General features: G+C 49.5%; 1 protein-coding gene across 2 annotated transcripts in view; it reads left to right on the top strand.

Moving 5' to 3' along the window:
- Positions 1–21,091, top strand: part of TMEM132C (transmembrane protein 132C) — a 304,399-nt gene that overhangs the window by 266,917 nt on the left and 16,391 nt on the right. For both annotated transcript variants that reach the window (XM_032471231.1, XM_032471233.1), the window contains one exon: positions 11,271–11,414. In XM_032471231.1, the coding sequence (XP_032327122.1) occupies positions 11,271–11,414 (144 nt within the window). The remainder of the gene's footprint in view (positions 1–11,270; positions 11,415–21,091) is intronic.

The following is a 21,091-nucleotide window of genomic DNA, read 5'->3' as shown; positions in this document are numbered from 1 at the left end:
GGCTCCGTCAGGCCTGCCGTCCCCCCCACCCACCAGTAATGAGGTGTCCCTTCTCTCCCTGGTGAGAAAAACTGCAGCGGAGCTGGGTGTCTGCACGCAGCCTGGTTAGAGGGAAAATTACGTTAGAGGGTGGGATTTCAAGAGGTCACCCCCCTGCAAGGCCCGTGTGTGTGAGTGCACGCGCACATGTGTACATAATGCATTCTTAATCACAGGATTATGTAGATGGCTGGTTGCACCTAACAAAGTCAGCTTGTTAGTCAAACGGCTCTTCCTTGGGCTCATCTGCCCTGGATCCAGAGCCTTCATTTCAAGCACCCTCACTAATCAGCTTGCCGGCCGGCTGCTGAGCAGCCCAGTGCATCATTTTAACTAGGACGCTTTGAATTGGGAAAATGAAGCGCCTTCTTGGAGTAATGTTTCTGGTGCTGTAAATTAGGCTGAATTGTCAGTCGCTGCCTGGCCCTTCTCTCTTAATAGCCCTGCCTTTTTGTTCGGGCCGCCTCTGGGATCCAGAGATCATTGGCTTTGCCACCAACGGGACGTCCACCTTCTCTTGCCTCTTCCCAGAGGTGCCATCCAGAAACCGGACACTCGTTCCCTCTTCCTCTCAGAACCCGAGGATCACCTTCTTCCAGAAGCAAAAAGTCTTCTCCAGAGGGATGGGTGGATGGAGGGGGAGCCAAGATTTCGGCCAAGACGCTTTGTCGACACTTGCGAACCTTGTCCTCTCTTGGGAGTTTGAGGAGGCTGCTGGGCCTGGCATCCTGCTCCAAAGATCCGCACTCAGAACTGGTTTCCATGCCTGAGCCGGAAGTAAGGACAGTGAAACCGCAGAGGGGAGAACGACACGGAAACTAGTGTCTCACAGCAGGATCCTGCCAAACGGACCTCACCATCGTTTGGCAGATGAGAGTTGGAGGGGAAAACCTTTTCTCTGTTTCAGGGGGAGGGGAAATTGATCAATTCTAGACCCCAGATTCACTGGGTGATTGATGCCAGCCGGCTCCGCTTCGCCCCACAGCCTGGGGTCCAGCTCCAAAGCCCCCAGGAGAGCCCACTGCCACTGCCCCCGGGGGTCCTCCTGGAACTGAAAGTTTAACTGAGCGACTCCTCCATCGACTCCCCGGCGATGCTACGTGAGCTCCCAAGCCAGTCACAGTTGAACGCTCACCTCATACAGCAGGGGGGCCGCGGTGCTCAGGGGCGATTTGGTGAAAGAGGGCCCAGAAATCCAGAGGCGTGGTTCTCGGGCTGTTTCCCAGGATCGAGGACGGCGGGGCTGGGGTCCCTGGAGTCGCTGCCTTTGCGCCAGTTTGGTGAGGGCGGGGGGTTCTGCTCAGGCTGTCTCGTCACATTCCCAGAGCGGCCCTGGAGGAAAGTGGGGTTGTCCCATTTTGCAGATGAGGAAAACAAAGCCCCAGAGCCGGCAGGACCTGGAACCCCACGCAGCAAGCGTCAGGCAGCGTGGTGGACGCTCTGATTTTGTCTCATGGAAGCAGTGCCCCCGGATGCTAGCCGCTGGGCTGGCTTTCTTTTTTTTTTGGTTTTCAAAATTGGACCTCTGACCTTCCCAGAGCCGGCCACGTGAGCCAGGGGACCATCCAGCCGTCTCAAATGTCCTCCATCCAACTCCACGGCATGTTTTCCCGACCTCCTGCGCTTCAGGAAGAGACGATGGTTGATTTTTCTCTTCATAAACGTTTCCTTTTGAAGCAGGCATTTGCCATGTCAGCCGCCGTGCTTAAGTCTGGAAAGGCTTCATTCTTCAAGGATTCACAGTCACCCTCCTTGAGCTAAACATGTGTGCAGGGAACCAAACGCTGCAGTACCCTGGAAAGACTCATGGCCGCCAGCGGCGACGCACTTATAGAATCAGCCGATCCCAACACCCCTTCCTGTTCAATGCACGTGCCTGGGCTTTAGGGCAATGCTTCCTGCGGGTCCAAAGCCGCCGGGGTCTCCCCCATGCCGTGCAAATGACCGCAGTGCGATGCAAGTCCACCCACATCCGGCAAAGGATGCAGGCTTCCGGGCAGGGCAGGTCATGGGGCTGAGGTTCAAATTCAGCTTGAAACATAGCAAATCGGAGGAGGCAACAACCGAAGAAAAGCAGGGAGGACCATGACAGCAGTTAACACATACAAGGATGCTCGGCTCTGCGAAACAGAATGACTGGAACACCGAAGAATTAAGAGACACCCTTGGGGCACGTCCTGAGAGCCCCATCACTTTGAGAAGATGATCTCCTTGTTCAGGGCTTGGCGAAGGTTTTCTGTAACGGGCTAGACTGTAAACATGTTAAGTTTTGCAGGGACACAGTCTGTCACATACTCTCTTCCCTTTTTTTTTTTTTTTTAAAGCCTTGACAAATGTAAACCATCTCTCAGTGGGGCGGGCGTAGGTCAAGTGGTAGAGCGCGTGCCTAGCATGCATGAGGTCCTGGGTGCAGTCCCCAGTGCCTCCGGGGTAAAACCAGATAAATCAATAAACTGCATTACCTCCCTCCTGCAAAAAAAAAAAAAAAAAAAAAAAAAAAAAAACACAACAAAAAAAAAAACTTAAAAAATCATTCTCAGCTCATGAGTCCGTATAAAAACCGACCACGGGCAGGATTTGGCCCCTGAATCTTGCTGATGGATGAGTCCATAAAAGTCTAATGTGCCCAGAAAGTTATCTGCCAGGCTCTCTTAGTCACCTCCCCGCTGCCGGGCAAAAATGTGAATTAATTGGTTAAATTATAAAAAGTGAATTCTGCGCGGCGGGCGCGGTTGCGCTGCCTAGCGCCACCCACCCAGCACTGACGGCGGGTCGGCCCGCCGGGGGCGTCCCCGGTCGCTGAATCCGCTCGAAGCCGCTTTCTTCAGAGAGAACACGGAGCTCTCCAGCTGCCGACCGCTCCGCGCCCCCCAAATCCTGACATTGCTGTTTCAGGCGACCCGTGTCCGTGTGCTTGCTGCGTATTGTCGTTTTGTTTTGTTTTCTCTGCCTGCCCCGCTGCCGCCAGTAGAGAACAGAGGGTCCCAGGAGGCAGGGTTGGCTCTTGTCCGTCTGGTCGCCTTGTCCCAGGCCCTCGCGGTTACGCTTAACAGCTGCCCTTCTGTCAACAAAGGCTTTGCATCCAGCCCTGACGGGGATCCACACACACCGTCGGATTGCATCTTCACGACAACCTTAATGATTCCCAGGTTCACAGCCCCGAGGAAACTGAGGCTTGGGGAATTTCAGCAACAGCCAGGCAAGAGCAGAGGCAGGACTCAGGCAGTCCCTTCCCGTCTCCTGGGTCTTCAGCCGCCGAGCAGCAGGAGGCATCATGTGGTCTGGCCCTGGAGGTCCACGTCCAAAGCTGGCTAGACGGCCTCCGGGCTGTGCATCCTGGACAAGGCACTTAACCAGCTCGGGGCCTCAGTTTCTCCATCCAGAGACTGGGCATAATAAAACCACCTGCTTCGTGGGTTGGTGGTAGAGATGAAAGGTGTCAGCCACACCTCGGACGTAGGAAGGGCTCCCCACATGTGATCTGTTTTATTATTATTTCTGTTGTTATTGTTATTCTATACATTGAGAGGGGTTGTTTTCTGCTCTCTGGGACCTTTTAGATTAAGCCCACCTTATCCTCAGACCCTCATGAGATTTGCACCCCCAGCGTTGGTTTAGAAGACCAGGCATCTGGTCTTTGAGCTGCAGGTGTGTTTTCTCTTGGTCCTGTTTCCCGGACGAGTAAACTGAGGGTGGGCAGAACTGGTTGGTCTAGCTGAGGTCACAACGCAGCCAAGAGGCAGAGCCAGGTCTGAGTCCAGCCGTGGCCTCTCCGTGGCACCAGCCCGGCTCCCACACACTTTTCCTTCTCTTTTTAAACTGAGGTGTAATTCACATGCCATAAAATGCACCATTTTGGGGGATGAACTGTAGGGTATTTGTTTATTTGTATATGTATTATTTATTCCCTAAATTTTTTACTTTTTCTATTTTTTTATTGAGATAGAGTTGACATACAATATTATATAGCTTTCAGGTGAACAACATAGCGAGTCACAATTTTTGAAGGTTATACTCCATGTATAGTTATTATAAAATATTGGCTGTATTTTCCATGATGTACAGTCTGTCCTTGTGGCTTATTTATTTCAGCCATAGTAGTTTGCACCCCTTCCTCCCCCACCCCTCTCTTGACTCTCCCGCTTCCCTCTCCCCACTGGGAACCACTGCTTTGTTCTCTTTATCTGTGAGTCTGCCGCTGTTTTGTTATATTCATTTATCCGTTTCATTTTTTTTTCAGCGTCTCCATACAAGTGATGGCATACAGTATTTGTCTTTGTCTGACCTATTTCACTTAGCAAAATACCCTCTAGGTCCATCCACGTTGTTGCAAATGGCAGGATTTCATTCATTTTTGAGACTGAGTAATATTCCATTATATATATAATATACACCACATCTCCTTTATCTGTTCATCTGTGGATGGACACTCAGGTGGCTTCCATGTCTTGGCTGTTGTGAACGGTGCTGCTGTGAACACTGGGGTGCATGCATCTTTTCAAATTAGAGTTTTCTTTCTTTTTTTTTTTTTTTTTGGATACACACCCAGAGTGGAATAAAATGCACCATTTTAAAGTCTTTAATTGAGTAGTTTTTAGTACATAACAAGGCTATGCAACCATCACCACTGTCTAATTCCAGAACATTCTCATCACCCTAAAAATAAAACTCACACCCTCCAAGCAGTCACTCAGCATTCCCTCCTCCCCACCCCCTAGCCCCTGACAACCCTCCATCTGCTGACCACTTCTTCTGATTGGCCTGTTCTGGACATTTTATATAAATGGAATCGTACAATGTGTGTCTTGTTGTGCCTGGGTTCTCTCACTCAGCATCTGGTTTCAAGGTTCATCCATGCAGTCGCCGGAATCAAAATGCCATTCCTTCTTTGTGACCGAATAATATTCCACTGTGTGGGTGTAACCCATTTGTGTGCTCGTTTCTCTCCCTGAGAAGCCCCCAGGGAGCCCGTAGTGGGGATGTCACACCCCCTTCTGGGTGAATGACCCATCCCCCAGCTGGTTGGACTTTTCTCCTCTTCGCAGTCAGTTCACCCCAACTCAGCCTTTGTAACACACCAGAAATAACTGCGTCCTCTATTTATTTAAAAATTAAAAATCCAATTTGTGAGAAATAAAGGAAATGACCCAGCCAATTTACACGTCTGAGGGCAAATCAAACAACATGTGTTTTATCTGAAGCCTCGGGCTTCTTTCAATATAGCAATGACAGTGATTTCAAGTACCTGGCTGTGTGGATTCTTTTCAGAAACCAGAGCAGTTCCTGGTTCATGATGGAAGAGGGCAGAGGGAGGGAAAAAAAAAACAGCCAAAGCAGAGAACAAACATTTAATAACATGAAGCGTCCAAGTGACAGTTGTGCTCAGTCGTGCTCTGCGAGGCTCTGAAATGGTTTTGGTGGGCGAGATCTGACGTTAGCGGGAGGCGACGGGAGTTGTGCACCCACGTGTTTTCAGAGGGAGGGCTCCCTACTGTGACTTGAGCGTCTCGTAGCTCAGGGGGCCCGGGAGGGAGGGCAGTCTGCAGCCTGGGCTCTGGAGCCGGGCTACATGGCAGCTAAAGGCAGGTGCACCTGCTCCCGGCCTGCCCTGCACAACATGAGTTCTTCCGGGTCCGACTGGAGTTTCAGGAAACACGCAGTTGTATGCATTTCTGGAGAGGGTGTAGAGAAAAGCAGACCCTCTTACACTGCTGGTGGGAGTCATTTGGTGCAGCCACTGTGGAGAACAGTACGGAGTTTCCTTAAAAACTAAAAATAGAGTTACCATGTGATCCAGCAGTCCCACTCCTGGGCGTGTATCCAGAGAAAACTCCAATTTGAAAAGACACCTGCACCTCAGTGTTCATAGCAGCACTATTTACAACAGCCAAGACATGGAAGCAACCTAAATGTCCATCGACAGATGACTGGACAAAGAGGCTGTGGTGTACATACATATATAATGGAATACTACTCAGTCATAAAAAAAGAATGTAATAATGCCATTTGCAGCAACATGGATGGATCTAGAGATGATCATACTAAGTGAAGAAAGTCAAAGACAAATATCATATGATGTCACTTATATGTGGAATCTAAGAAGTGATACCAATGAACTCATTTACAAAACAAAAACAGACTCACAAACATGGTTATCAAAGGGGAATGGGTGGGGGGAGGAATAAATTAGGAGTTGGGATTTTCAGATACCAGCTAGTGTGTATAAAATAGATAAACAACAAGGTCCTGCTGTAGAGCACAGGGAACTATATTCAATAGCTTGTAATGACCTATAAGGGAAAAGAATATGAAAAGAAATATGTGTTTGTAACCGAATCACCTTGCTGTACACCAGAAACCAACACAACATTGTAAATCAACTAGACTTCAATAAAGGTTTTAAAGACACACTATTATTAACTGTGGGCACCATGCTGTGCATTGTCTGCAGAACGTATCCATCCTATAAATGAACAGCTGTGCCCTCTCACCTGCATCTCCCTTTGTCCCCCAGTCCCCGCCCTGACTAGCACCGGTCTTCTCTCTGCTTCTCTGAGTTCACCTCTTGTCTCTAGATCCCACCTGTAAGTGAGACCCCACAGGAGCTATCTGTGTCTGGCTTGTTTCATTTGGCATAATGTCCTTCAGTTTCGTTCATGTTGTCACAGAATGGCAAGATTTTCTTTTTTTTTTTTTAATGCTGAATAATATTCCATTGTATATATATTATGTAGATGTATATATCACATGATCTTTGTCCGTTCATCTTGCCGACAGACACAGGTTGTTTCCATGTCTCGCCTACTGTGGGTTATAGTGCAGTGAACATGGGGGTGCAGGTGTCTCTTCAAGACAGTGATTTCTCCTTCTGAGGATGTGTTCCCAGAAGTGAGGTTGCCGGATCATGTGGTGGCTCTAATTTTTAACTTTTTGAGGTGCCTGCCTACTGGTTTCCACGGTGGCTTCACCAGTGCACATCCCCACCAGCAGCGCACAAGGGGTCCCCATCCCCCACATCCTCGCCAAGACGTCGTCCTTGACTTTCCGATCGGGTCCACCCGAACAGGTGTGGGGAAATGTCTCTGTAGTTCTGACTTGCATCCCCCTGATGACTAGTGATGCTGACCATCGTTCCCTGTACCTATGGACCATGTGGATGGATGTCTTCTTCGGAAAAATGTCTATTCAGATGCTTTGCCCATTTTTTAAATTGGGCTGTTACGGGGTTTTGTGCGTTTGTTGCTATTGAGTCGTATGAGGGAAGGGCACAGATTTGAGATGTGGAGAAGACAAGCCTGTAGCTGGGGGTCTGCTCTACAGAAATAACATACCAATTAATGAAGTCTAACAGGAGAAGAGAAGCAAGAGGTGGAGAGACGGGGAAATTAATTGCAGCGCGTTTTGAGAACCAGGTTCTAGCGCTGCCCGAAGCCAGAATCGCCCCCTGGGTACTTGAGTTATACAAGGCAGGGGGTCCCCTTGTAGCCGAGACTGACTTGGGCTGGATTTTCGCCACCAGATGAAGTCCCGACAAACACGATACTGTGGTTGAGTGCTTGCTCGCGTCCCGCCATCCACCCCGCCGTGCCGTCCAGCTGTGTGCGCGTGGACTTGTCGCTCTGGCTCTCTGCGTTGTAACCCAGTGACGGGAACGTGCCGGATGCACAGCAAGGGTTCTGTAAGCGGCTGTGAGATCTTCATGGACGGCGGGGATTGGACAGCTTGAAAGAGTGAGAGAAGATATGGTCCAACCCCTTACTCTGTAAAATGAAGAAACAAAGATCCCCAAAGATGAAGAGATGGCATCCAGGTTACGCAGAAAGTTAATGGTGAAGCTCAGGGGAGAACCTGGGAATCCAGACTCCCAGTGCCCACCAAGGACTATTGATCAGGAAGGGGGTTCTTTTATTTTATTTTTATTTTATTGAGTTATAGTCATTTTACAATGTTGTGTCAATTTCCAGTGGAGGGCACAATTTTTCAGTTATACCTGAACATACATGTATTCATTGTCAAATTCTTTTTCACCGTGAGCTACCACAAGATCTTGTATACATTTCCCTGTGCTGTACAGGATAAACTTATTTATCTATTTCTATACATACCTGTCAGTATCTACAAATCTCAATCCCCTAGTCTGTCCCTTCCCACCCCCTCCTGCCTGGCAACCACGAGTTTGTATTCTACGTCTGTGAGTCTGTTTATGGTTTGAATTTATGTTCATTTGTTTTCTTTTCTTTTTTAGAGTCCACATATGAGCGATCGCATATGGTATTTTGCTAGGAAAGGAATTCTTAAACACGGGGACCTTTGTCCCTCTGCTTAGCTGGGTTATCCGGAAGACCAATGCCTTCCTCCTCCACTGGGCGTTTCTATGACTATTAATTTCTGCACTTGAAATTGATCTTGGTCAATGAAAAATATCTGATGTCCCACCAGTCTTAATCTTGATGTAATTCAGGTTAGGGATAGGAAGTGTTAGAGAGAGGAGGGTGTGTGTGTATGAGTGTGTGTGTGCATGCATGCACACGCATGTGTGTGTGTGAAACACTGCAGCAACCATTAGAAAGCTAATCACAATTAATCCCCAAGGGAGTTTGCTGCTTTAATGAAGCCATTAGCCAAAGACCATTCTGAGAAGGAAAATGTAAGACTGAACTCTGAGCGCATTACCTGTAATGAACCTGAAAATGGACTTGGGGAATTTCTGCGGTATTCTTAGCGTCTGTAATAACCAGTGTGCGAGCTGGCTGGATTGCAAGTCCGGCTCCAGGAATCCTGTGAACCCAAGAGGAGACGTGGCAGAGGGTTATTTAACAGCTGGCTGATGGGCACCAACATCAGAGGGAGGCTGGGACTCTCTGGGTAACTGATGACTCTTCCAGCTGCGCTCTTGTTTAATGCAAAAGGTCATTTCTGTGTCAATTGCTTCCCTGGAGGAAGAACTGAGAAAATCTCTTGCCTTGCATCTCTTGCTTTAAAGTGGAGCCACATTTCTGGAGAGGGACTTGGGGGAGAGATTGACCCAAAGGTAAAAGGTGCCGATGGATGTCCCAAAGCCACAGACCCTCCTTCATCTTCATTCGACCGTATAGAAAAGGCTTACAAAACTGCAAGCAGGGAGTGCCTACAGACTCAAAAGAGAAGGCGTTTTCTTCATCACTTTGCAAATCGCAACGTGCATGAGAGATGCGATGCCAAGTCGTCTTGCGGGAAGTCAACGCAGGCAGGATAAACCAAAGTCCCCGGAGTTGTGACGGGATGGGCCACCACGGGGCCGCACAGAACGAAGCCCGGTGGTCTGGTGCCCGGTGCCGAGGTGTAGTGACCGTGGGCGTGTGGGGGTAAAAATTACCCGACTCATTGGTCCTGTGGGGAGTGTCTCTCATTGCTTGTCTGATGGGATGTCATCCATTCTGTGTTCTTCTGATAACACGGTTCTGATTTTTTTTTTCAACACTACCTTTTTCCAGTTGGAATCAGTCTTGGTAGGCATGTCAGTCAAAGTGGCCCCATCCTCCCCGGGGTAAAGGGTAGGGCACCGTGATGAAACCAATGAGACTCTCTCTCCGGAAAATTTAAACCTTAAGCAGAGTCACTTAAGGATGGAGATGGCTGAAGCCACTCACTTCACTTCACCCTAGAGAGGCTGCCTGTCCTTTCTTCTTTCCGACATCATGGAAGCTGTTCTTGGCCCAGCCTTTCCGGAAGCTTCTTTAGCTTTTCCTTTGCTCCCATGAGAAGCCCAGGACGGTATCCCAGTAAGAATCCGTGCGAATTTCCCGCTGCTGCTTTGGCAAGTGAATGCAAATGCACTATAGTGTGGTTCTGGAAGTCAGGAGTCAGAAAGGATCCTTCTGGGGCTACAGTGAAGGTGTCCACATGGCTGTCTTCCTGCTAGAGGCTCTGGGAGTGACTCTGTTCCTTTTCCAGCCTTTTGAGGCCGCCCGCATCTCCTTGGTCGTGACCACATCACTCTGATCTCTGCCTCCATCACCACATCTCCTTCTCTTCATCCAACCCCCATGGGTACCTTTTATAAGAACTCTTATGGTTGACTCAGAATTAAAGATTGGAAGCTCAGGGCTCCCAGACAAAAGGATGCCAAAGCTGAGGCCCGCAGAGTGAGCAGGGGTGAGCCAACTGAAGAAGGGAGAAGGACTGTGTGGTACTTCCAGGGGATTGTGGAGAGATCAGGACGGTCGAAACCAAAATGGCAGACCGAGGCGAGGAAGGAAGGTGAGCGTCGAGGCTGGAGAGGAAAGCAGGAGAGGCATCAGTAAGGGCCTGATCAGCTGTAGGGGATTTGGAATGTTACCCTAAATGGAATCTGTAGCCATTAAATGTTTGTAATCAGGGGACAGACACCGTCTGCAGGGCTGGGGTTTTGAGAACAGGTCATCATCATCTCAAATGCTGCAAAACGCACATCGAATCAGATGAGGACTAAGGTTTACAAGCAGATCGTTGGTGACCTTGGTGAGAGCAGTTTACAAAGGAGGGTGGAGACGGAGGCCAGATGACGTTGGGTCGTGATATGAGTTAGAAGCGAGGAGATGGTTACAGCTCTTCAGTAGAGTAGACATTTCATGTGGGCGGGGAGTTTCACCAGCTGTGTTCTTTGTTGAACCTCTACTCCTCAAAGCAAAACCTTGCATGTAGTTGACCCTTAGCCAGTATGTGCTGAGCAATGAATCAACTACTAAAAAAAAAAAAAACTATGGTTACGTTGGGTTCACCCCAGGTAATCCAGGAGAATCTCTCCATCTCAAGATCCTTCACTTAACCACAAGAGCAAAGTCCCTTTTATCACGTCAGGTAAAAGATACCCTGGAGGGTCTGGAGATGAGAACTTGGGCATCTTAATGGGGAGGTGCCGTATTCCACCTCCCACCGCCCCTTCCTGCTTAAACCCGCCACAGTCCATTTCTGTTGCTTACAACCAAAACTTAACCGTGTGCAACTTTTGTGTGATCTCTGCAATAGAGAAAAAGAATAAATATTTTTTGATTTTGAAAACTAGGAAGACCATCATAAATAAACTGAAAGTCAGTTGTGGAATGTTCTTGGGAAATGGTGAAAGAATGACCCTTTAGCCCAGGTTCCTAAGGTAAGTGCTGGTGTGTCTTGTCTAAACAAGGACAGCTTGGCGCACACCTTTGAAGTTTTCCCAAGTGTCTGAGAGAACCGAACAGCTCCCCTGACCCAGGTGTGTCTGGCTCTTCCGGCAGGACACTGAGATTCTGAACACCGCCATCCTCACAGGGAAGACTGTCGCCATGCCCATCAAGGTGGTCTCTGTGGAGGAGAACGGCGCCGTGACGGATATCTCGGAGTCCGTGGAATGCAAGTCCACGGACGAGGATGTCATCAAAGTAAGTGATTCCTATTCGCCATCTGGATTGAACTGAGGGAAATCCCATCCAACTAAGAAAGTTTAGCCTGGTGAAATAAGAGGTTCTATGGGTTGGTTTATAGACACAACACTTCTGGTGGATTTCCCCAGACTTTGCCATTTCCATCTCTTAATTTAACGGCACACCAACCTAGTTTTCGTCCAGCGTGCACTGGACCATGCGTCAAACCCCAAATACCTACAGTAACCCAGCAGGGGATTTAGGGGGGTGGACTGGTAAATCGGACATGCCCAGTTCTAGGAGGACACCAATAGTCAACTGCTGCCAGGTGCGGCCGCGTGCAACCATGAGTTCAGGATTGCTGTGTCTTCAAGACATGCTGTAAATTCACATCTTATGTAAAAGTCACCTTGTTTTTCAGTGTTGGCAACCAAATATAATTTTTTAAAAAAAAAAAACTGCAGTGGACAAAAAATGAAATGCAGAATCCACCTGCAGCATGGGTCTGGTCCACGGGGCAGCCATTGAAAACACTATTCTATCTGTTGGGCAAATTATGAACCTTGGGCCAAATTCAGCCCGCCACCTGCTTTGTACATAAAGTTCTGTTGGAACGTGAGCACTCAGATCTATTTCCATGTTGTCTGTGGCTGCTTTTGACTGGTTTCCACAGAGACCATACGGCTTGTGAGTCTAAAATAGTCACCGTTTTGCCCTTCCAAGGAAAAGCGTGCCCAGGAAATCCTCGTTCTAGAGGCTACGTGTCTCGAGGGAGGACCCTAATTCCTGGTCTTTCTCACCTTCCCTCAGTACTTGCTTAAAGAATAAGACAGTGAGGGTTCTTACAAGCCAGAAACTAAGCATTGGGGCTTTCTCTATATTTCTTGAAAGCAGTAGACACATATGCAGAAAAAAACTTCAGTATCCCAAAGGAAACATCCAGATAATACTTTTTTCTCCCCTCAAATCGAGTCTGACATAGAGCAAATGGAGACTATTCTCTGACGCTAAAAGCAACACGTGTGAGTGGAGGAGAACCTTGCAGACCACGGATGGGGAGGGCTGGGGCGGGAAGCCCCGCCCCCAGCAGGGACAAGCGGCAGCCCCGCGTTGCCGAGACCATCCCCCGCACGTGGCGCCAGCAGCACACGGCGACGCTCCCACAGTTAACATTGCTATGACCACCTTCCAGTAGGAGGCAGTAAAGAGCCCGTGTTTTAAGTGTTTTAAGGAAGAGATGCTTTGTTTCTCAGTCACCCAGAAGTGATGTAGGGGCTGATGGTCGCCCTGAGACCAGAGTGCTTTCCAGAAGACCCCAGAAGCCCGAGGGAGGGTGGGGCGGGCCGGGGGGCGGGGATAAAGTTCTAAACCGCTCTGTCCAATAGAAATACAACGTGAGCCATGTCTGGAACTTAACTTCTCTAGTGGTCATATTCAAAATACATAAAAAGAAAACACGTGAGTCTGATTTTTAAAGTGCATGTGTTTAACCACTTGTATTAAAAATATTATTTCAGAGGGAGGGTCTAGCTCAGTGGTAGAGTGCGTGCCTAGCATGCACGAGGTCCTGGGTTCCATCCCCAGGACCTCCGTTAACAAATAAACCCAAGTTACCTCCCCCTCAAAACAAACAAGCAAATAAACAAACAAAAGAACAGCCCGAAAAAAGCCTGGAAAAATATTATCATTTCAATATGTAGACATATGAAAGTACCACGTTGAGGGTACCAAGTCTTTCAAACCCAGTGTGGGTTTTACACTCAGAGTGCACCTCGGTTGCAGCCCCACTTCACGGGCTCCAGAGCCACACGTGGCTCGTGTCTGCGGTATTGGGGGGCAAGGCTTTAAGCCCCGAGGCAGGAGTTTGCAACCTCGTGCTCTTAATATCTTGTGCTGGATAGTTGGCTGTTATGGGGGTGTCCTGTGCTTTGGGGGGCGTTTAGAAGCATCCCTGGCTCCACCCCATGTATGCCCGTAGCACTCCGAGTTGTGACCAACAGGAGTGTCTCCAGGCATGACCGAATGTCCCCTCGGGGCAGCGTCACCCCCATGGAGAGCCTGCTCTGAGGGATTTCCCCTCTGATTCTGGCTGGAAAGTAACTTTGGGGGGAGGGGGAGGCAGGAAGCAGTTGGTTTGGGTCTGGAGTCTCCCCTCCCCTCAGCCATAGTCACATCCCAGGTCCTTGTGGATCACTGGCCTTTATTACTGGTCTGCAGTCTCCCTCTGAGGGCCAGGGCCCTTGCTAGGGGTGACCCTCGGAAAGGACGCCCCAGCACTGATGACTCCCCTAGAGGAGTGGGTGTCCGCCTGGTTCCCTGCCAGAGCCCAGAGGCGACTTCGCTCCCGTTGTGTGTGTGACTCTGCGTCGCTGCTCTTAAAACGGATTTGAGGTGGAGCCCGTGATGGATATTTCCAGGAAGGGAATCAGTTTCTTTAGGGAAAGAAATGCCTTCAGACTAAAAATGGCCCCCTGCAATGACTTCCGAGTCGACCCCCCTGGCTGTTGGCAGAACGGTGTGAAGTCTCGAGTCAGCAGAAGCCTGCCCAGTAAGGATGTCCGAGCGGGCGGGTTTGGCATTCGCAAACTGCATCCCTGGTACCCAGACTCAGCCTGCGGTTTGCGGACTGACGCGGTGAACGATGCTCCAAGAGCCAGCGTGGCGCAGCTGGGGATGCCGCGGACGGAAGAAAGGAGAAGGAGCTGGCACATAATGAGTGCTTTTTCAGTCCAGTTGACGTTTATTGCCCACTCCACCTCAAACCGCACCCCAGCAGCAAATACATCTCAGCGTATACAGAGGGATTAAAGTTATGCAAGCCCTATTTCCTACAATAAAATTAAATTTTAAGTAATCCACGACAGAAAGCTGGGATAGCCTTAAATTTTTGAAACCTTAAATAGCACAGCTCTAAGCAGCATATGGATCAGACATTTTAAGAGAAATTGAAAATTATTTTTGAACTGAATGAAACTAAAAATGCAACGTATTAATATTTGTGGAATGTTCTGAAGGTATTTAATAGAAGATAATTTGCAACAGTAAGTCCTACCTTAAAAACGAGAGAGGTCTACCTTGAGAAATTAAAAACGGCAATAAAGCAGAATATGAGCAGGGGAAAAAATAGACGAACGATCAGAGTGGAAATTGAAGGAAAAAGAAAACCAAAAATAGACAAATTAAATCATACCAAATGTTGGGTTTTTTGGGAGATTAATTAAATCCATAATCCAACAAGGATATAAGACATAATTAGAATGTCACGAATGGGAGACATGACATCACTACAAACTCTATCTATATTGAAAGTATTTTAGGAGACTATGATGCAAGTTTTATTCAAATAAGTTTGACAACCTAGTTAGGCCCGCGAGGTCTGGGATTTGGACAGACCCGAGTCCTGTAAGGTACCCTGAGGCTCTGAGATCCTGCCCTACGTGCGGGTTAACAGATCAGCCTGTCGCAGTTTGCTGGCAGGAGACGCGAGACTCCTGGATCAGAGACCGAGGGCTAAGGGGCATCTCCATCTTCCTGCACCTAAGCTCCAGCTCCCACAGGGTCACGCCGGGGTCCGGCGACACCCGCCACATGCAGCAGGCTGGGCTGCAGAGAAGGAGCCCCAGGCTAAGGGACGCCGAGCCTTTTATAACAGGCGATGTGGAGAACTGAATGTCTCCCCACAATTCCTGTGCTGAAGCTCTGACCCCCCCATGTGATGGTATGGGGGTGGGGCCTTGGGGGGGGTTAGGTTTCGATGACGTCTTGAGGGTGATGGGGTTAGAGTTCTCAAAAGAGGAAGGGACGAGAGTTTGTCCTCTCTCTGCCATGTAAGGACACAGCAAGAAGGCGGCCGTCTGAAAGCCAGGAAGGGGCTTTTACCAAAACCTGACCGTGCCGGCGCCTTGAGCTCGGACTTCCCAGCCTCCAGCACCGTGAGAAGGAAGTGTTGTTTAAGCGTGTCCCCCCCGCCCCAATCTGTGGTGTTTGGTTACAGCAGCCTGTGGTGACGTGGACAGGCAGAGAGCCTGCCTCCTCTTCTCCCGGAGACAGACAGTGTCTGTTCCATTGGACCAGAGGCCTGCCGGCCCTTTGCTCCAGGGGGGAGCTCAGCAACTCGCTGCGTGAACGCCCTCGCAAAGATCGCTCAGACAAAGGCCGTCGAGTCTCTGCTGGGAGGATGCAGAGAAACGCCAGACTCTTACGGAGAGTTTCCTCCAGCAAGTTCTTCCTGGCTTGGCCATTTCCCAGCCACGCAGCCTTGGGTCTCCTCCTTAGGGACGTGGGGACCGTCACAGCACCTCGGTCAGAAGGTCACTGTGAGGATGAAGGAGCTTCATTAGCTAAGTGAAGGACTTGGCCTGGAAGCCCACACACGGAAAGGACTTCACTCTGCGTCAGGTAACCCCCCGACGGCCCTGTTAGGTAAGCCAGGGGTCGCAGACTGGACGCCCGCACGTCTGTTTTGTGTGGTAGGAGGCACAGGGTTGCTAAAAAAATTAGAACTGGATGCAGCTTATTTCAAGCATATGATTCAGTGACATTTTAGGAAATTTACTGAGTTGGGTAACCATCGCCATGACCCAGTTCTGGAATATTTCTGTCATCCCATTTACTGTTAATCCCCATTCTGCCCCTCGCCCTGGGCAACCACTAATCTACTTTCCGTCTCTGTAGATGTGCCTTTTTGGGGGGCATTTCGTATAAATGGACTCATACGGTATGTGGTCTCTCATTAAAACAATTCGGTGATCATTTTGTCCATAATCTCTTTTGACACGTGTATGGATAACCACGGAGAGAGGGATCATTTTGTGATTATGGGATCATATCATACAATTTCTTTTAACCACGGACTTTTAAAATGGGCAGATCTACAGACACACACACACGCGTGCACGCTGCAGCAAACCTTTCCAGCCCTCAGGGAGGCAGTGTTAATAACGATGCCTCTCTCCACGCACATATGATCATAAAACACACCCGCATGAAGACATGTGTATGTATTTTTTTAAACACACACAAAGAAGGGTTTTTCTGCCCTAGTTTGTTTTGCAGCTGTCGGGTCACATCACACATTATACACATTTCTGCCCCGTCCCCCCCACCCCTCACCTTGCGGTGCCTCGCGAGCACCCGCACCTGGTGGGCACTTGGAAATGAAGCTAGTCCAGCGTGGGGTGTGTAGGGACCGCAGGTGTGGAGGAGGCTGGTCTGCCACGTGTCCGGTGTTAGGTTAGTAGGAGTCCTAACGTGTGAGTGGAGAGGCCCTTGGACGTTGGCATCTGTGTGTGGATGAACGTTCAAGACACGAAAGAGCGACGGCCCAGAGAAGGGCGAAGATTTGCCCATCGAAAGCCTGGGGACAATACCAGGAGGGCAACGGCGTAACAGGAATGAGCCCTTCCAACAGCCACGGAGCTGTCGCAGAGTAGCTCCTTCACTCGTCCACCCACACTCGGACCTCCTTGAAGTCCACGTGAGCCAGCGGTCGACGACGCGGCCTGGAGTAACATGCTGAGCACGTGGTCCACGAAGCAGTGGTGTCTTAGGTTCAATGACATAACGGTGTTTCCCGCCACCACGTAATGATTTGTTCAACAGAGAATCTGGCCATTTTCTCGGTAGCCATTCCAGTGGTTGAGGGAGCAGACAGAGCAGACAGATAAGCGTATGACAGGTGGTGACGGGGGGGGGGGGGCCCGAGGAGCTGCGGCAGGCGCTGTGCTAGAGCGTGGCCTGGGGGAAAGGGCGACCCTGGACAGGCTGGTCACCAAGGGAATTCCTGACTGCCAAAGCCTGCTTTTGACTGTGTGTCCCTGACGTTCGCAGACAGTACCCTGTCCATCCCCTCATCCGAGCCTGCTGGCACGAGGGCACCCCACCCCGTGCTCCCTGGGTGGCCCCTACCCTGGTCTGCAGCCCTGCGTGGGCTTTCCCAGAAGCTCCTCGAGGCCCCGCCCACGACAGGGTTGCAGAGACTTAAAGCATCATTAACGAAAGCTCGTTTACTGAATTTCCAGTGCAGCCTGTCTGACCCCCAGGGCATGGTTCCAGCTAATGGATCCCAGCGCAGAGCTAAAAATACTGTCTGTGGGCAACCGACAGGGCCCTGCTCCCCCAGTGACCAGAGGAGTCTGTGTTTGCTCCAATACGCGGAGGGCGCCCTCCCACAAGCAACAGTCTTGTTTTCCCCTGTGCTCTGGCTCCCATCGGCACAAAACTTTCTCCCTGCTGAATTTATTATTGACGCCACAAGCTCCGAGTCCTTGACAAAGCTAAGTTCTTTAATAACAGCCTAAAGTTTTTTTTTTTTATTTAACTGAAGCACAGTCAGTTATAATGTGTCCATTTCTGGTGCTCAGCACAGTGTCCCCATCATGCACGTACATACAGATATCCATGTTCATACTCTTTTTCATTAAAGGTTTTACAAGATATTGAATATAGTTCCCTGTGAAATTTGTTTTTTTAATCTGTTTTTATATATAGTGGCTAACATTTGCAAATCTCAAACTCCCAAATTTATCCCTTCCCACCTCCTCCCCCCCCACCCAGTAACCACGAGATGGAAGTGTTTAAAGAGTCCTTGAGATAGATGACCACTGTGAGTGGTACCCGACCCCACCCCACCCAAGCAGGAAGGGAGGCAAACTTTTTTGTTTTTCCCAAGGAAGGGAGAGAGTTCCTCATTTGGGCTTCTCATCTCCAGCAGGCTCTGGAAGAAATGCTGAAAGGTCTTCGTCCACAAGAACCATTTGGTTCTAAGAATGAAAAAGTCAGAGGAGTCCTCGCCATCGGGCTAGGCTGAGGGACGCTGCCCAGCCATGTCCCTTTCTGGGCCGGGGGTCTCCAGCATAAAGCGAGGAAGTTCCTTCCATGACAGTCTCTCCCAGCACCAGAGTTCCCTCCAGCTGGGATGCAAAGCGCAGTTTAAATAGCGTGTGTAAGAGCTTGCCCTCTGCCACAGACAAGTTCTTATTGAAGCCTCAGTTTCATTCACTTGCAAAATAAGTACCAACCTCGTGAGACTGTTGGGAATTTTAACATAACATAACAAAGATGTGAAGCACACAGGACGACGCATTCAGTCATTTCTTTTTACTCAGGTGGTCCTGGAGCAAGGCTTCCTCCCAGGGCTAATGGCGCCCCCACCCCGGGAACATTTGGCAGTGTTTGGAGGCATTTTTGGTTGTCACACTGAGAGCGAGAGGGCGCTACTGGCCACACCGGTGGCTGGTGGCTACCCTGCTGGACGCACAGGTGTGGGACATTTTTCACTATCACAGAGAGTGCTTTGGGAAACAGAGACCCAGAGCCTTCAACTGGTAGGGACTGAGGCAAGCATTCGTTCCTGGGAGAGGCTGATAGGCAGAAATTAATGCCTGAGACTGACCAAGGAAGAGCAGGTTGTTCTGACCCTCTGTCTTAAGCTACCAAGGAGACCATGTCCTAATAAAGGACTTTTCGCAAAAGATAAGACCGTTTATTCACGAGTCAGATTTCACTTGAGCCAAGGGAGGCTCCGCCTGGATTTGCTTGACTAGGAACAGAGGTTTTGAAGCCCCGGGGATCCTGCAGCTGGGAGCAGATGGCCCTTGCACTGGAGAAAAGGTTCTGGGCAGCTCCATGAAGCACAGGGTGCAGAGGTCCAGATTGGAGTCACATATCTGGCTTGCTTTGGGGGAGATTTCAACTGGAAAACAGTTCTCCTCCTGTGTTAGGTTTTTTTTCTCCTGCCAGATAGTAAGGTTTCTGCCCCCTTTGACCCCTCTGTGAAATCCATCTGAGAACCAGGATTTGGTCTCCAGCAGCTCCGTGCGCCAGCCTCCCAGGGCCCCATCATACTTTTATTAAGGACGGGGCAGCAGCTGAGTGACTCCCAAGTGGCTTAATAAGTAGGGGGCGAAACTGTCTTATAAACGAAAAGTCTCGGGCGGCGTAGATTTCAGGCACAGGGGGACGGAGAAATCTGCTTCTCTGCATTGCTGCCTTTGACTCTCTAGACGTGGCCGCTGGAGGCCAGAGGTCCTCCGCTTCCTGGGTTCAAGTCCAGCAGAAATGAGATGCTACTTTCAGCCAGAAATCCTGGGACTTCCTGTCGCTGGACAGTCACGTGGCTCCCTGGGCCACGCCCTGTGGCCCGGGCAGCGCGATGTGTTCTGAGTACAGCCCGCCAGGTAGCTGAGGTCAAGACCTACTGAATGACATGGAATGAGCGTGAAGATATGGGGAGGTTCCCCAGAAAATACTTTGTTTTTTTTTTTAACCATGTGAATGATGTTAGGCGGCAAAAATGACAAATGTCCACTGTATCTGGGCTGGAAATCAGTTCACTTACTCCCGGTTTACTGCGGCTTTTTCCACGACCCTCGACTTCTGAGCTCTCAGAGGGTCACTGTTCACCGTGCGGTGTCAGCTAAATGACGATGGTGCCTTTTGACATGTGCCCCATCTTGACCGCCTTGCTGAGAGGCTGAGGGAGAGAGATGCATGCAGATGGGTCTGGGCTGGCCCAGCGGGATGTGCCCCTTATATCTGAGAGCATGATTTTGGTTAACAGACAGTGTGACTCAAACTGAATTAAGAAAAAGGAGCGGGGGGGGACAAGTTTTTGGCTCCTATATCTGCACGGTAAGCACTTTCAGGAACAGCTGGATCCAGGCGCCAAATGAAGTAATTGATCAGTACTTTATTTGTGGCCCTTTGCCTCTTGGCTCAGTGTCCTCTGTGCTGACTGAACTCGCAGGCAAGTTGTGCTGTTCCACGGTGGCTGCAAGTGACAACAACGCCGTATCTTTATGTGTCGCATTCCAGCAAAAAAAAGCAAGTAACTTTTGTCTAGTCTTGCCTGAAAAACTCCTGAGTTTCCCTCCAGCTGGACCAGCTTTAGTGATGTGTTCACCCCCGAGGATCCCAGTGGCCAGAGAGATGTGAAGCTCTGATTGGCTTAGATCATGGTCACAAGACCCTGCTTTTGAGGCTCGGGGCAGAGTTGCGTTCAGACCTTAGACAGATGGAGGTGGGGAGGGGAGAATCCCCATATGCATCCAAGGCCGAGGCTACCGGAAGAGGACTGGGTGCCTGGAGTGGGGGCTCCTCTCCTCCCAGCCCCTGACTCTTTGCCACCCACCCTGTCCCACGACACACACACACAATGGTCAGTGTGTCAGGAGATGGGCAAGTTGTTCAGCTCAACTGAGATGGTCTTTACACAGCAGATGCTGAATCAGAACATCAAGTCATACATCTTAAATAGAGACACTTTGATAGGTCAGAGATATCTCAGTTAAGGTGTTTTTTAAAATCAAAGAAGGATTTTTTCCTTCAAAAAAGACCACGTTGCTTCTACATGTTCCTTTTAGCAGGATATGCTGAGAGGCTGAAGTCAGGGCTCTGCCCTTCCATGGTTGTTGGGCACAGTTACAGGAGACAAACTTTTCAGAAGAGAAGGAGAGAAATACAGTTTGATAAGGTGTTTGTCTGTTAGTGTCTGGGGACGGCAGGAGGTCACAGAGAGAAAGAAGGCTTGATCACAGACTTCAAGAACTTTCTGTTTTATTCATTGTTATTTTTAATTCAAAAGTGGAAGAACTGAGATGACTTTCCACTGATTAAATTGGCAACAATTTTTTAAATTTTTTATTTTATTTATTTAATCATTATTTTTGAATGGAGGTGTCGGGGATTGAACCCCG

The sequence above is a fragment of the Camelus ferus genome, chromosome 32 (assembly GCF_009834535.1).
Source record: "Camelus ferus isolate YT-003-E chromosome 32, BCGSAC_Cfer_1.0, whole genome shotgun sequence".
In the NCBI taxonomy this organism is placed as follows: Eukaryota; Metazoa; Chordata; class Mammalia; order Artiodactyla; family Camelidae; genus Camelus; species Camelus ferus.
This window is presented reverse-complemented; position numbering and strand designations above follow the sequence as displayed.